Source organism: Phasianus colchicus, chromosome 4 (assembly GCF_987193195.1).
Source record: "Phasianus colchicus chromosome 4, bPhaCol1.hap1.1, whole genome shotgun sequence".
Classification (NCBI taxonomy): domain Eukaryota; kingdom Metazoa; phylum Chordata; class Aves; order Galliformes; family Phasianidae; genus Phasianus; species Phasianus colchicus.
The window spans coordinates 53,235,834-53,247,798 of NC_143439.1; the positions used below are offsets into that span (position 1 = coordinate 53,235,834).

General features: G+C 50.2%; 1 protein-coding gene and 1 long non-coding RNA gene across 11 annotated transcripts in view; one reads left to right on the forward strand and one right to left on the reverse strand.

The window, feature by feature from the left end:
• PCDH7 (protocadherin 7) overlaps window positions 1-3,998 on the reverse strand; it is a 264,083-nt gene extending 260,085 nt beyond the window's left edge. For all 10 annotated transcript variants that reach the window (XM_090139576.1, XM_090139573.1, XM_090139577.1 and 7 more), the window contains exon 1: window positions 233-3,998. In XM_090139576.1, the coding sequence (XP_089995702.1) occupies window positions 233-3,427 (3,195 nt within the window). In that variant the 5' untranslated portion in view covers window positions 3,428-3,998. The remainder of the gene's footprint in view (window positions 1-232) is intronic.
• A 2,247-nt stretch (window positions 3,999-6,245) lies between these two features.
• Window positions 6,246-7,533, forward strand: LOC149918259 (uncharacterized). Its single transcript, XR_016466480.1, has 3 exons — window positions 6,246-6,709; window positions 7,164-7,260; window positions 7,340-7,533. It is a non-coding gene; the product is annotated as an uncharacterized LOC149918259 (long non-coding RNA).
• The last annotated feature ends 4,432 nt before the right edge of the window (window positions 7,534-11,965 follow it).

An 11,965-nucleotide genomic window follows, 5' to 3' on the forward strand; every position in this document is an offset into this window, starting at 1 on the left:
AGGGGCGGTGCCACAGAGCCGGTGTGGGCTCTGCAAAGTGGGATTTACAACGGAAATAGTAAAAACAGCTATCCCTGACCGTCCTTCCTGCCTGGTGTGTGTCCAGGTATGCTCCTGGCACCGGACTGAAGGGGTGATGCATCTGATGGTGCCAGACACTGCTACCATGCAATGTGTGTGCATGACCGTGTGCTCGCATGTGTGCGTGCCCGACGCGGGGCGCTGCCCTTACCTGCTTGCTGTACTTGCTGCCGGCCTGGCAGCTGTACTCGGAGCAGTGGTCCGAGCCGATGGAAATGTTGTCACCAGCACCCACGAAGGTGTTGGCAGGGGGCAGGTCCTGCACGGCCTGGTGCTTTTTGCCAGCAGTGGGGGACTGCGGGTGCAGCTGCACAGTGGGCAGTGGTGAGCTCGACTTGTAATGCCGGGCTAGGTCGGGGCTGCCCGGGCCACCATTGACTGAGCGGTAGCGGCCCATGCCTGGGCTGTCCGAGAGCTTCTCATTCACGCTGTCATAGCGCTGCCCATTGGGCTTGGAGGCCTCGACAGTGACGATGCTGCTGTAGAGGGGCTGCTTGCCCTTTTTGCCTTTCTTGTCCTTCTTGGGCTTCTTGGCCTTGTCGTGCTGCTGTGGGGTGAAGAAGTCCTCATGGTCCTTCTTGCCAGCCTCGTAGCCATGCTTGCCCTTGGAGCGGCAGTAGCGGGCCATAACCACCACCAGGATGAGGAGGATGACAGTCATGATGCCAGCCACCACACCGATGACAATGCTGAGGCGCTGCTTGCTCAGCTCGTAGCTGGGATCTCCAGCAATGTCCTGGGCCAGGGGTGTGTGGAGGCTGCGTGCCACCTGGCCCTCCACCACGGTGGCATTGGACAAGCTCTCATTGACGAAAACATGGAGCAGGGCAGTTGTTGACTGGGGTGGCTGGCCACTGTCATTCACCTGCACAACGAGGCGGTGCAGGCCATAGTGCTTGGGGGCCAGCTTGCCCACCAGTGATACCACGCCACTGGCTGGATCAATCTCGAAGAGCTTGAAGGGGTTTCCTCCGACAATGCTGTAGTTGAGGTCAGCATTGAGGCCGGTGTCAGCATCAGTTGCAACCACCGTGGCCACTACAGTGCGCATGTTGCTGGAGGGCGGCAACACAGTGTAGGAGCTGTTGCTGGGGAAGGTGACAGTGGGCGCATTGTCATTCTCATCCATTACAAAGAGGGACACAGTAGCGGTGGCCGAACGTGATGGCTCGCCCCCATCCACTGCCTTCACTTTGAAGGTGTAGCTGGTCTGCTGCTCCCGATCAAATGAGACTGTGGAGTAGATGGTTCCCGTGTCATTTTCAATGGAGAAGATGCCAGTTGCCTGGTCATGTTCACTGGGCTGTATGGAGAGGCTTAGCTCAGCATTGCGTCCCTTGTCAAAGTCCATCACAGTCACCATGCCCACGGGGCTGTTGGGCTGCAGGTTCTCCTTCACGTAGAAAGTGAACACATCCTGCATGAAGCGCGGCTCATTGTCATTGCGATCTGCCACACGCACCACCACCATGGTGGAGCCCTGCAGTGATGGCACCCCCTTGTCTCGGGCCGTTACTTGGAACTCATAGGTGTCACGCTGTTCACGGTCCAGCACCACCTGCACAGACACATCACCAGAGTCGGGGTCAATGCTGAAGATGCCGCTTGGTGACTCTGAGGAGAGGGGTGAGGGCTCCAAGGAGTAGGTGAGCTCGGCATTCTTGCCACTGTCTGCATCCGTGGCCACTACTGTGGCCACCCTCTCACCGGGCAGATTGTTCTCTGGGAAAGAAACCTCCAGCACGGCCTGGCCAAACACAGGAGGGTTGTCATTAGTGTCTGCGACCCGCACCAGCAAGGAGTTGTTGCTGGATAAGCTGGGGCTGCCTGAGTCCACAGCTACAATCACCACATTGTAGTCGCGCACAGCCTCATAGTCCAGAGGAGCTGAGGTGTGGAGGAAGTACTTGCGCTTGTTCTGCGGCTCCCCTTCACCCTCACTGGCTGGCTTGAGCTGGAAGGGCACATCACCCACCACGGTGCAGGTCACCACACCATTTTCACCTTGGTCCCGGTCTGATACCTGCACCAGGGCAATGGGGGTATCCACCAGCACGTCCTCAGCCACACTGGCCACTCCATCCCGCAGTGGGATGCGCCCAATCTTTCGGATATCAATGGTGGGCACATTGTCATTCTCATCACGGATGTTCAGCACCACCGTGGCCTTGTCCGTCTTAGGGGGCTGCCCACGGTCCCGGGCCATCACGGTGAAGCGCAGCTGGTTAACCTCCTCACGGTCAATGCGATGCAGGACGCTGAGCCACCCTGAGGTCTCATCTAGACGCAGCAGCCGCCTCACTGACTCAGTGGCTGCCCCAAAGACGTACTCGATCTGCCCGTTCACCCCTACGTCCAGGTCGGTGGCTCGCAGCTGCAAGATAGGGGTCCCGGGGCTGCTGTTCTCCGCCAGGTCGGCCTCGTAGACGCTCTTCTCGAAGCGGGGGCTGTTGTCGTTCACGTCGGTGATCAGCACCCGCAGGATGGCCTGCGAGGAACGTGCCGGCTCGCCGCCGTCGCGCACGCGCAGGCTCAGTTCGTAGGAGTCCCGCTGCTCACGGTCTAGCGCCCCCTTGACGATCAGCTGCGGCTGCTTCTCCCCGTCCAGGGTGTCGGCCACCTGCAGCTCAAACACGCTGCTGCGGGCCTCCGCCTCCTGCCTCCGCTTGCTGCCGCCGGGGTAGAGGGCGCTCTCCGAGCCGGCCGCCGCAGCACCGCCCCCCCCGCCTCCGCCGCCGCCGCCGCCGCCTCCGCCGCCGCGCCGTCCCACGTCTCCGCCGGGTTCCTGCAGCAGCTCGTAGCGCTCGATGCCGTTGCGGCCGAAGTCCCTGTCGGTGGCGGTGGGGAGCAGGTAGAGAGTCCCCACGGGCCGGTTCTCCTCCACGGTGAGCGTGAGGACGGGGGAAGGGAAGGTGGGGGTGTTGTCATTGATGTCCAGGATGATGACCCGGCCCTCGAAGAGGTCCACCCAGCTCTGCGAGGGGCCGATGACCGACACCTCGAAGTCCAAGAAGCACTCGTTCTCATCGAAGATCATCTGGCACTGCGGCAGCTTCTCGCGGTCGATGCGCCGCTCCGTGGTGCTCAGCTCCCCGGTCATGTTATCGATCTTGAGGTAGTCAGAGCCTGATTCCAGGCTGAATGTCACCTCTCCGGAGCCCGTCACGATGCCCAGGTCGGCGGCCACGTTGCCGATGCGGATGTCGGCTGGTCCCTCCTCGGCTAATCGGTACCTCAGCAGCTGCTTGGCCGCTGCCAGGCTGACCCGGAGCGGCGGAGGCAGGAGGAGCAAGAAGCAGCAGCAGCAGCAGTGCACAAAGCCGAGAAGAGTCCGCATTTTCCTCATCTTCTTTTCCTCGGCTCCCCCCCCCCCCTCCTCTCACTCCCCGATAAACTCCCCTGATGAGCCAACAAAGCGGCCGAGCGAGCAATTATAGAATCCTGCTCCCGGAAACTTAGCGCCTCATGGCTGGTGCAATCGGTAGGCAAAACCCCGCTGCTGCCTCCTCCGCTGCTCGCCCTGCCTCCCAGCTGCGATATACTTACAGTTCACGGGACAGTGTATTTTGCTTTTTAAAGATTCATCTCGGCAGATAGGATGGGATTTTCCTCCTCCTCCCCCTTCTCCTCCTCTTCCTGATTTTACTGTAATCACTTTGCAAGGTTTGCAATAAAAGCCGGAGCAGCACCGTGCGATCTGAAGCCCCCCAGGTCGTCTTCTTCGACACCGGAGTTAACTACAATTCACACTCTCTCTTCTCTCTCTCTCTCTCTCGCCCTCTCAGTCGTTCACGACAAACGCATTAGATTTATTCTCTCCCCTATCTGCACACACAGGAAAAAAAAATGTGATTTGCTTTATTCAACGGGCTCGTGTCCGGGAGAACTCCAGATCCTCTCAGCATGGACAGTTCTTTAAAAATATTAATAATAATTTAAAAAGATAAAGAAAAAAAAAAAAAAAAAGAAAATCCCAGTAATGTCGGTATCTGCACAATGGGAAGCAGAAGCACCCCGTGTATTACAGAGCAGTTCATGGAATATCCCCTTTGGTTGGCAGAAAAGCACCTAAATCCATCTTCAGAGATCGCCTACAATGTACAGCTCTTTCTCCGGAGAGGATTTTTTTTTACCAACTCTGCGCAAGGTCATTAGTCACAAAGCAACGAGACAGAAACTGCAGAAGCCGTTTGCCCGGAATTTGCAAGGCTGTAGATCTGAGCACACACACACCACAGTCCCAAGTTTGTTTTCGCATCCGCAGTTTGTGTGTGTGCCTTACCTGCATTTGCACTGCATGTGTTATAGCAATCTGGAGCTGCAGCACTGAGCGCGATTCACAAATGAGATTGCAGTCTCTCTCTCCCTCTCTCTCCTCTCTCTCTCTCGCCTCTTCCTTCCCGTCCCAATGCAGGTAACCAGAGCTGAACTCGATCCTTTCAGTTCAAAGGTTAGCGACAAAACTATGTGTCCAAAGGCGATTATTGGTCTCTTGTTAACATACCCGGAGCGGAACAAGATGTAACTGGATCCCCCACGTGAATTAACACGGATTCTGAATTACATCCATATAAGTGGAATGGCAAAGGGGAGGGGAAGAGAGCCGCGACGCGATTAAAAAACCACACGGAGTTCTATTTGCGAATAAAATGCAACCAGTCAGTTGTTTCCTGGGGTCTGCGCCGCTACGGCGGGTGAAATCTGCGATTGTGTATTCCCTCCTGTGCCTCTCAGAGCAGTGTGGCTCGGGAGCTTTCACGGCAGAGCAGCTTGTGCTTTAAAATGCTGAATGGCAACGGAGGAGCTTCCCACTCGGAAGGCAAAAAAAAAAAAAAAAAAAAAAAAAAAAAAGCTGTTAAACCGGCAAGTTTGCCCAAAGTGGTGGGAGCTGCTGGAGTCTCTCTCGGCAGCTCTTCCCTGACGCTGCAGCACAGCCGCCTGCTCTACATGCACAGAGAGAGGGAGAGAGAGAGCGAGAGAGGAGGGAGGAGGAGGAGGGAGGAGGAGGACGAGCCAAGCGCTGCGCTCCACAAGCCCAGCCTTACCCTCTGCCTGCCGCGGCTGTGCTGTTCTATGCTGCGCTGAGAGCGGGATAGCTCAGCCCTCAGAGCCAGCTTTGCTGCTGCTGCCGCCGGCTCCAAGCCGGCATCTGGAGCGATTCTATCCTACTCACTCCCTCCCCACCTCCGCTGTAGACTGTGAACCGAGCAACGATTTTTTAAGCAAATGTTTATTCGCCTTTCTCTTAGGCAAAGCTGCTGCACGTTGGGCTCTGCGTTTTGCGGAATCGTGCTGGTAAGGAAACTCGTTTCGCACAGATTCCCACCTCCCCTTTCGTGTCAGTGCTGCTGTGACATAGCTGCAGTCCCTGGAACTGCTCAGAACCCCGGAGAGGAGGGAGCTGCCCCTGACCTCAGACTTTCGTCCTGTTTCCCATTGCTGTTGAAGCCTTTCGGGCTTTGTGCTCATGTACTTCCGATTGCCATGATCTGAATGTGCCTTTTCAGCGTGTTTGTGGGTTTCCAAGCATTAAAAAAAAAAAAAAAAAGAAAGAAAAAAAAAAAAAGTCAGGGGTGGGGTTGGGAGGGTCAGGAGAACAAGCACATGTATAAGTCGTCCCAGATTTATTTTCAAACAGAGAATTTCTGCTTCAATGATTGCTAAAATGTAACGTCACCTACCAGGGTGAGAGGGAAATAAACTTTAACGTGGAACCTCTCCATTCAACTTTGTTTATTCCTGCATCTCCTTTTCGCTTATCCTTTTGACTTTGTGCCATTTAATTGCTGATGGCATCTACGTGCCCCTGCCCCCATGCACCGGGTGAATCCTGCGGCTGTACTGTCCCCTCGGAACTCGGGGGGCATAGGGGAGCTAGGGCGATGCGAGGCCTCCAGTGGGAAGCAGCCCGGCATGTGAGCGAGCGAGGGCACGACTCCAGCTGCTTCCCCCCTCCCCCGCGTGCTCATGTGGGAAAACAAGTTGCGGGTTCTGTATGTGAGGATTTCTGGCATTACACGGTTATTCTGAATAAAAGAAAAAACAAACAAACAAACAAAAAACCAAAAACAAAACAACAACAACAAAAAAACAACACATGAGGGCGAGTATAGCGAATTGTCTTTCATTCACCGCGATGACATTTGAGAGAAAGTGGCCGGATATTGAGGTGGTTCAAAGCTCTGCTCGCAGAGTGCCTTTGTCATTCGGGGCGGTGAGTGAACGTGGGAGGGAGAGAAGGTTGCCACCTCTTTCCCCGGGGAACCCCGAGGGGCAGAGCCACACTGCGTGGAGCCGGGACGGGAGGGACCGCTTCCCGCTCCGGAGGTCTGCGGGGTTTCTGCCCGACCCGGCCACTCTCGCCAGGACGCACAAACCCACCCCCACAAATGCCGGAGATTCTCGGCTTTATATCTGCAGCATCAGCGAGAAAGCGCGGCTCGGCGCAGGCTCAGTGTTCACAGCCGCAGTCCCGGCCGGAGGAGGGGGACTCGGCAGCTCAGCATCTTCGCAGCGGGTTAAGTAGGATTAATACCAAATCCCTATTATATTTGCCAAGCAACTTGAATTTATCAAAATTCCCCCTCGCTGTTCTGGAGCTCCGAGAGGAGGAAATGTTGCTTACAGTGTAAGATCCCTACATAGCAGCACGCAGGGAATGCCAGCACACTGCATCACACTGCTCCCCGCACCAGCCACACAATCGCAACCCGAAGATCCCACTACTCCCGTCCCTTTGTGCTTTATAATGTGATCGGGACACTGAATGGGTTCACCCGAGGAAGGACGGGGTGGGAGAGCTTGTAACCTCCCCGCCATAAACTTTAATCGGATTCGGGGCTGTTGCACGGCGCGGACTCCTCTTGGCCGCGGCTTCTTCCCCGCTGTCCCCCATGTCTACTACCGTGGTTTGCTTGGCGAGAGCGTTTTCCAAGTGAATGAGTGATCTCTTTCTCTTGCCATGTGTAGTGTCCCCCTCCTCCCCCTGCTTGCCCCCCGCCCCGTTCCCGGCCTCCGTACACACACTGCGCCTTTCACATTCGGGTTGCCCCGGCCCCCCTCCCCTTCTCTCTCCTTTGCAGTGTCTTCACATGCAATCTCTCTCTGAATGTGCAATGTCTTTCCTGCTCGGGAGTGCTTCGTCCTTCACAGTGGATTGGTTCCTCTTTCGGAGCAGAGGTAACGGCCCCCCTCCCCCTCCACTCCCCCCCTTCTCCATCATTCCCCCTTCCTCCCCCTCCTCCTTTTCTTCCCCCAGGGCAGGCAAACGGCGTGGGAAATGGGCCCGACGTGCGCTGCATGGTGGATGGCAGCGCCGCTCCCGCTCCACGTGTCCCGGCTGCCGGGAGGGGGCTAGGGCTTGGCCCCCCTCCGCATCCCGCTACTTCGTTTCGTGCTGGAGAGGTGGGGGGGAAGGGAAGCCCAGCCACCCCCCGGCCCCGCGGAGCGTTAGTCCCAGCGGCTGCGGGAGGGGGAGGGCTCTCCCCCCCCCCCCCCCCCCCCCCCCCCCAGTCCCCCGGGCAAAGCTGTTGCGCAGCGCAACCCCCCCTAGCCCCCCCCGCCCACCCGATGCACACAGTCGCCCACACGCGCTCAGACGTTTGTCCTCCTGATCTGGTGAGAACAAGTGGGAAGCGGGATCGCCAGCGTAATCGGCTGTAATAAATAAAATAGCCCGAGATACCGGAGATATACAGAGGAGAAATAAGAGCTTGTGTCCTTAAAGGGAACATCTGATAAGGCCACGGAGGTGGCATCGTGCGTGTGGGAAGGAATCCGTCTTGCTGACATTCGCAGCCTGCTGTACGTGGGGGAATCCTAAAGCAGGCTGGGAGCTTCCCCGGCTCCTCTGCACTCCCCAACGCAGCTTTCCGAAGCTCTGCAATGGGGCTTTCCTATTGTGACAGTGATTGGAAAGACGGACTCACGGCTGAGATATGCAGATGCCATTAGCGTTTGTTCGGCTGTGTCCCGGCGAGCCCTGCTCCCTCCGCCCTCAGCCTGGGACGGTTCGGTTCATCAGGTCGGGAATGTCGGTGCATCCGACCAGAGCTTTACCTCTGTGCTCTGCAGTAGGAGCCAACCTCAAGAGACGGGTTATTTAATCATCTACATAGCTTTGTACATTAATCAATGCATATTATTATTAGTTTGTGCGCACACATGTATGCGCATCAAAGAAGAGGGAAAAAAAAACAGGTGAGCTAGGAAATAACATATTCATAATAATGTGAGGAAAAGGTTAAATACAGTAAACATGACAGCAAATTCGAACGCGGGAGAAAAACAACGACAAAAACCCCACAGAAAGCAGTTTAAACCGTTTGGCTGAAGGGAGAAGCTAACTCAAGAACTCCACCAAGGGACAAACAGAGGAAATGACAGCGCAACAGCGCCAAGCCCGCGCTGACCTTTCATCTCTCTAAAGTGTCCCGCTGTTCTGGTGCAGTTCTGCTGTGATCTCTTCACCTCTCTCCCCTCCCTCCGAGCTCCCGAGTTGGCCGCAGTGTTTGTGCGCGGAGGTCGCAGAATTACAAGGAGGGCTGACACTTGCCCAGTGCCTTTCACAGTTCTGCAGAAATGCTCACTGTGTAGCAGCGTGAAGTGGACAGAAATGATTAAATTATTCATTGCAGCCTTTCTGATGGACATTAAAACTTAAGTGTTTAAATAAGGAAACCGAAGATTTACTTTTAAGCTGATAATAACTGCATATGTGCTGGTTGAACTGAGTGCTGGCTAAATGTGGAACTGGTTACGTTGTTTAAATCCTCTCTCTTTTACTCACTGTGAGCAGTTTGAACTGGATAACACACCACAAGTACTGTCAGAGCAAACAGTGTTTAAATCTTACATAATTATAACTCCTTGTTCTTAAAGCAGTGTTTGAAGTCTGTTCAAAATAAAAGGTTGTTTTCTTGCATCAACATCATTCCACCAACCTGAGTTCTTACATTTACAAAGAATTCTTCCAAGTAACATTAAGTAAAAGTGGTAGTCCCTTGATTTTTAAAATTTATTGATTTCTTTCAGTGTATATTGTCTCTACAAATTGCAATGTTTAAACTCGAGGCCTTGAGGCTTTTCTTTTTTTTTCCTTTTTGTTTGTTTAAAGAAGTCATATTCCGTAGGATCAGCTCTGAAAGGTCTTTTCCAAGCAGCATTTTTGGCAGTGGTTTGTTTTTGTTTGTTTGGTTTGTTTTTTGTTTTTTTGTTTGCTTGCTTGCTTGCTTTTTCAGGTGCCAAAATATCCAAGCATTCAAAATCATGCAGAAATGTTCCCATCTGTCTTAGCTTCAGCTGGGACAGAATATCGTGCTTGAAATCAGAAGGAAAATTAATTGAAAAGTTTTTGAAAAGAATACAAATTTTCATGAGGGAAGGCAGATAAGGCAGATATGGGGTATCCTTATGCTTTATTGAGAACCACTGGATTTTCTGGATTTGTAGGAATACAAATAAGTGCTATACACTGCTCCATTTGTTTATAGAATTATTATTATTATTATTATTATTATTATTATTATTATTATTATTATTATTTAACTTAAACTACTGTTCCATTTCTTTAAATGCAAAGAAAACTATAGGGGAAAAAAAAGTAGTTATGGTGTGTGTGCATGAATTCATAGCAAAAACAGGGATATTATGAATCATTAGTATGTAATACTAAGGAGAAACAATGAGACATTCAGGGGAGATAATTAAGGCTGGATCTAATTTAAATGAAATGTATGGAAACCAGGTAGCATTGACAAAGAAAGAAAAATGTGTTAATTGTCACTGGAAATATTTAATGTATACAGTTGTTACACATACTGGATTCACCAGCACAGAACACCACTGTTAATTTTAGAAATAATGTAGGAATTTTTTTTCAACAATGTTTTATATTTTAAAATGTATATTTTTAAATATAAATTTCTTATCAACAGTGAGCACATTTAAGATCTCAAAGCACTGTGTAAATTATCTCTGTGAGATGGAGGGAACTGCAGTGACCTGCTCAGTCACCCAGTAAGCCACTAACAAATGACTCTTTCCAGGTTCCTCAGACCACAGCTTTACAATTCTATAGTTTTTGAGTGTATCCTGGATTCGGCTCTGTATTCATATTTTAATACATGGCAGTTGTTTCCTCTTTATTTTATGGACTGCTGGAAAGTCAATCCAGCTCATTCTAAAGAGAGTTTAAAACAAATCTGTGTACCAGAGAACGACACATACAAAGGAAAGTCTTATATCAAACAACATATTGGGTACCAGTAAAATATATCAAACAGTCATTTGAAATAAAGTTATCTTCGAGTTCCTATTCTGTCTTACTTCTGTATCTAACCCTTATACACAGAACTATATGCACAGGCTTTTTAAAATGATTTTGCTTCTACATACTGATGAAATTTTCTCAACTTAATTTCATTTTTCGCTTCTATGCTCTATGTATATTTATTTATTTATTATCCTGTGTCAGCTTTCTGTTGGGTAGAAACAGAAATATCTGAGCAAGATGGCAGCTCTGCAGGGCTCAGAGAAAGAAATTCATATATTAAAATTCAAGTGCTGTGATGGATAACTGAATTCTGTGCAGATCTATCCTCTTCTGTAAATTAACCACAATATATGTTGTTGGCTATACCCAAAATGTTATTTTTAAATTTAGACATATATTCACTTACTTATTTTGAACTTTGATGCTTCTGTTTATTAACAGCATGTAATTTTTTCCCTGATACCTTTGACCCTAATACTGTTTGACCCAAACAGAGCTGTGACTATTCACCAAAATGTGTATGGGGTGCTCACTTGGTCCCGTCTACTTTTAATGCTGAGCAGAAGGAAGCAACAGTGTAGTGAGTCAGAGACCCCTGCAGTATTTCATGAACATTCCTCTGTATTGCACAGCTTCATTGAAGAGCTTTTACACTTGGACAAAGTAGGAATTTGAGTTTAGGGAAGGTGCTGCATAAACATATCCTGTCTTTGTTCTCCTGTTACCACTTCTGCACTTTCTGTCAGGTAAAGAAAACCATATTTCTATGCCTGCTTCAACTATTTTGAAAAGTTTTGTTTTTGTTTTTTTGAGATCATCATTCACATAATTACAATTCTCGCTTCCTTTATAAGAGTAATAAGTGCTGTACAGAGTGCGTTTTTTTGACCTGCAATATATCTACAGGAAGAGAGGTACTGATAAATTTCCACGTTTTTCATCTTCTGATAGAAGCCTGACATATCTTCCAGCTCATTCATTCTGTGAGATGATTAAAAAGTTGCTCAACAAACTGAGCCTCATCCAGGGCTCAGCAGGAAATAACTGCAATCTAAGCACATTAAAGAACAGACAGAGCAACCAAAGTGTACCTCTTTCTTTGCCTTTCAAGATCACGGGCAAAAGAGAAAAGCAGTGTAATATTCTGATAAAACTGGAAGCTAACAGCAGCTGGTTGATAGGTAAGGATATAGAACCTAATCCAAAGCACACAGAAGTCAATGGAAATACTCTGACTAAATAAGCTTTGCATTAGGCACCTAGTGAGTGAATGATGTTTAAAGTGTTCATGCAGATTTTAGTCAGATGAGTGAAGTGATGCACATTCCAATCAAAATAAATGCTATTAAATCATTTGGTATAAATGTTATTTTGGCTGAGCTGAGTTCACCTTTATTAGTCAGAATAAACTGGAAGTAGATCCCTCAGTGCTATGTCCTATCATTTGATAGTGCAAACACTTTGATATACATGCAGGTGACTTTTACAATTAGTTAGAGCCCTTATAATCTGCAGAGAAAGTCCTTCTGGAAATACGTTTCTCACATGACTAAAATGCTTTCCTTTTTTATCTTAAATTTATTTTAGATGTTATGTACCTATTCTTATGTT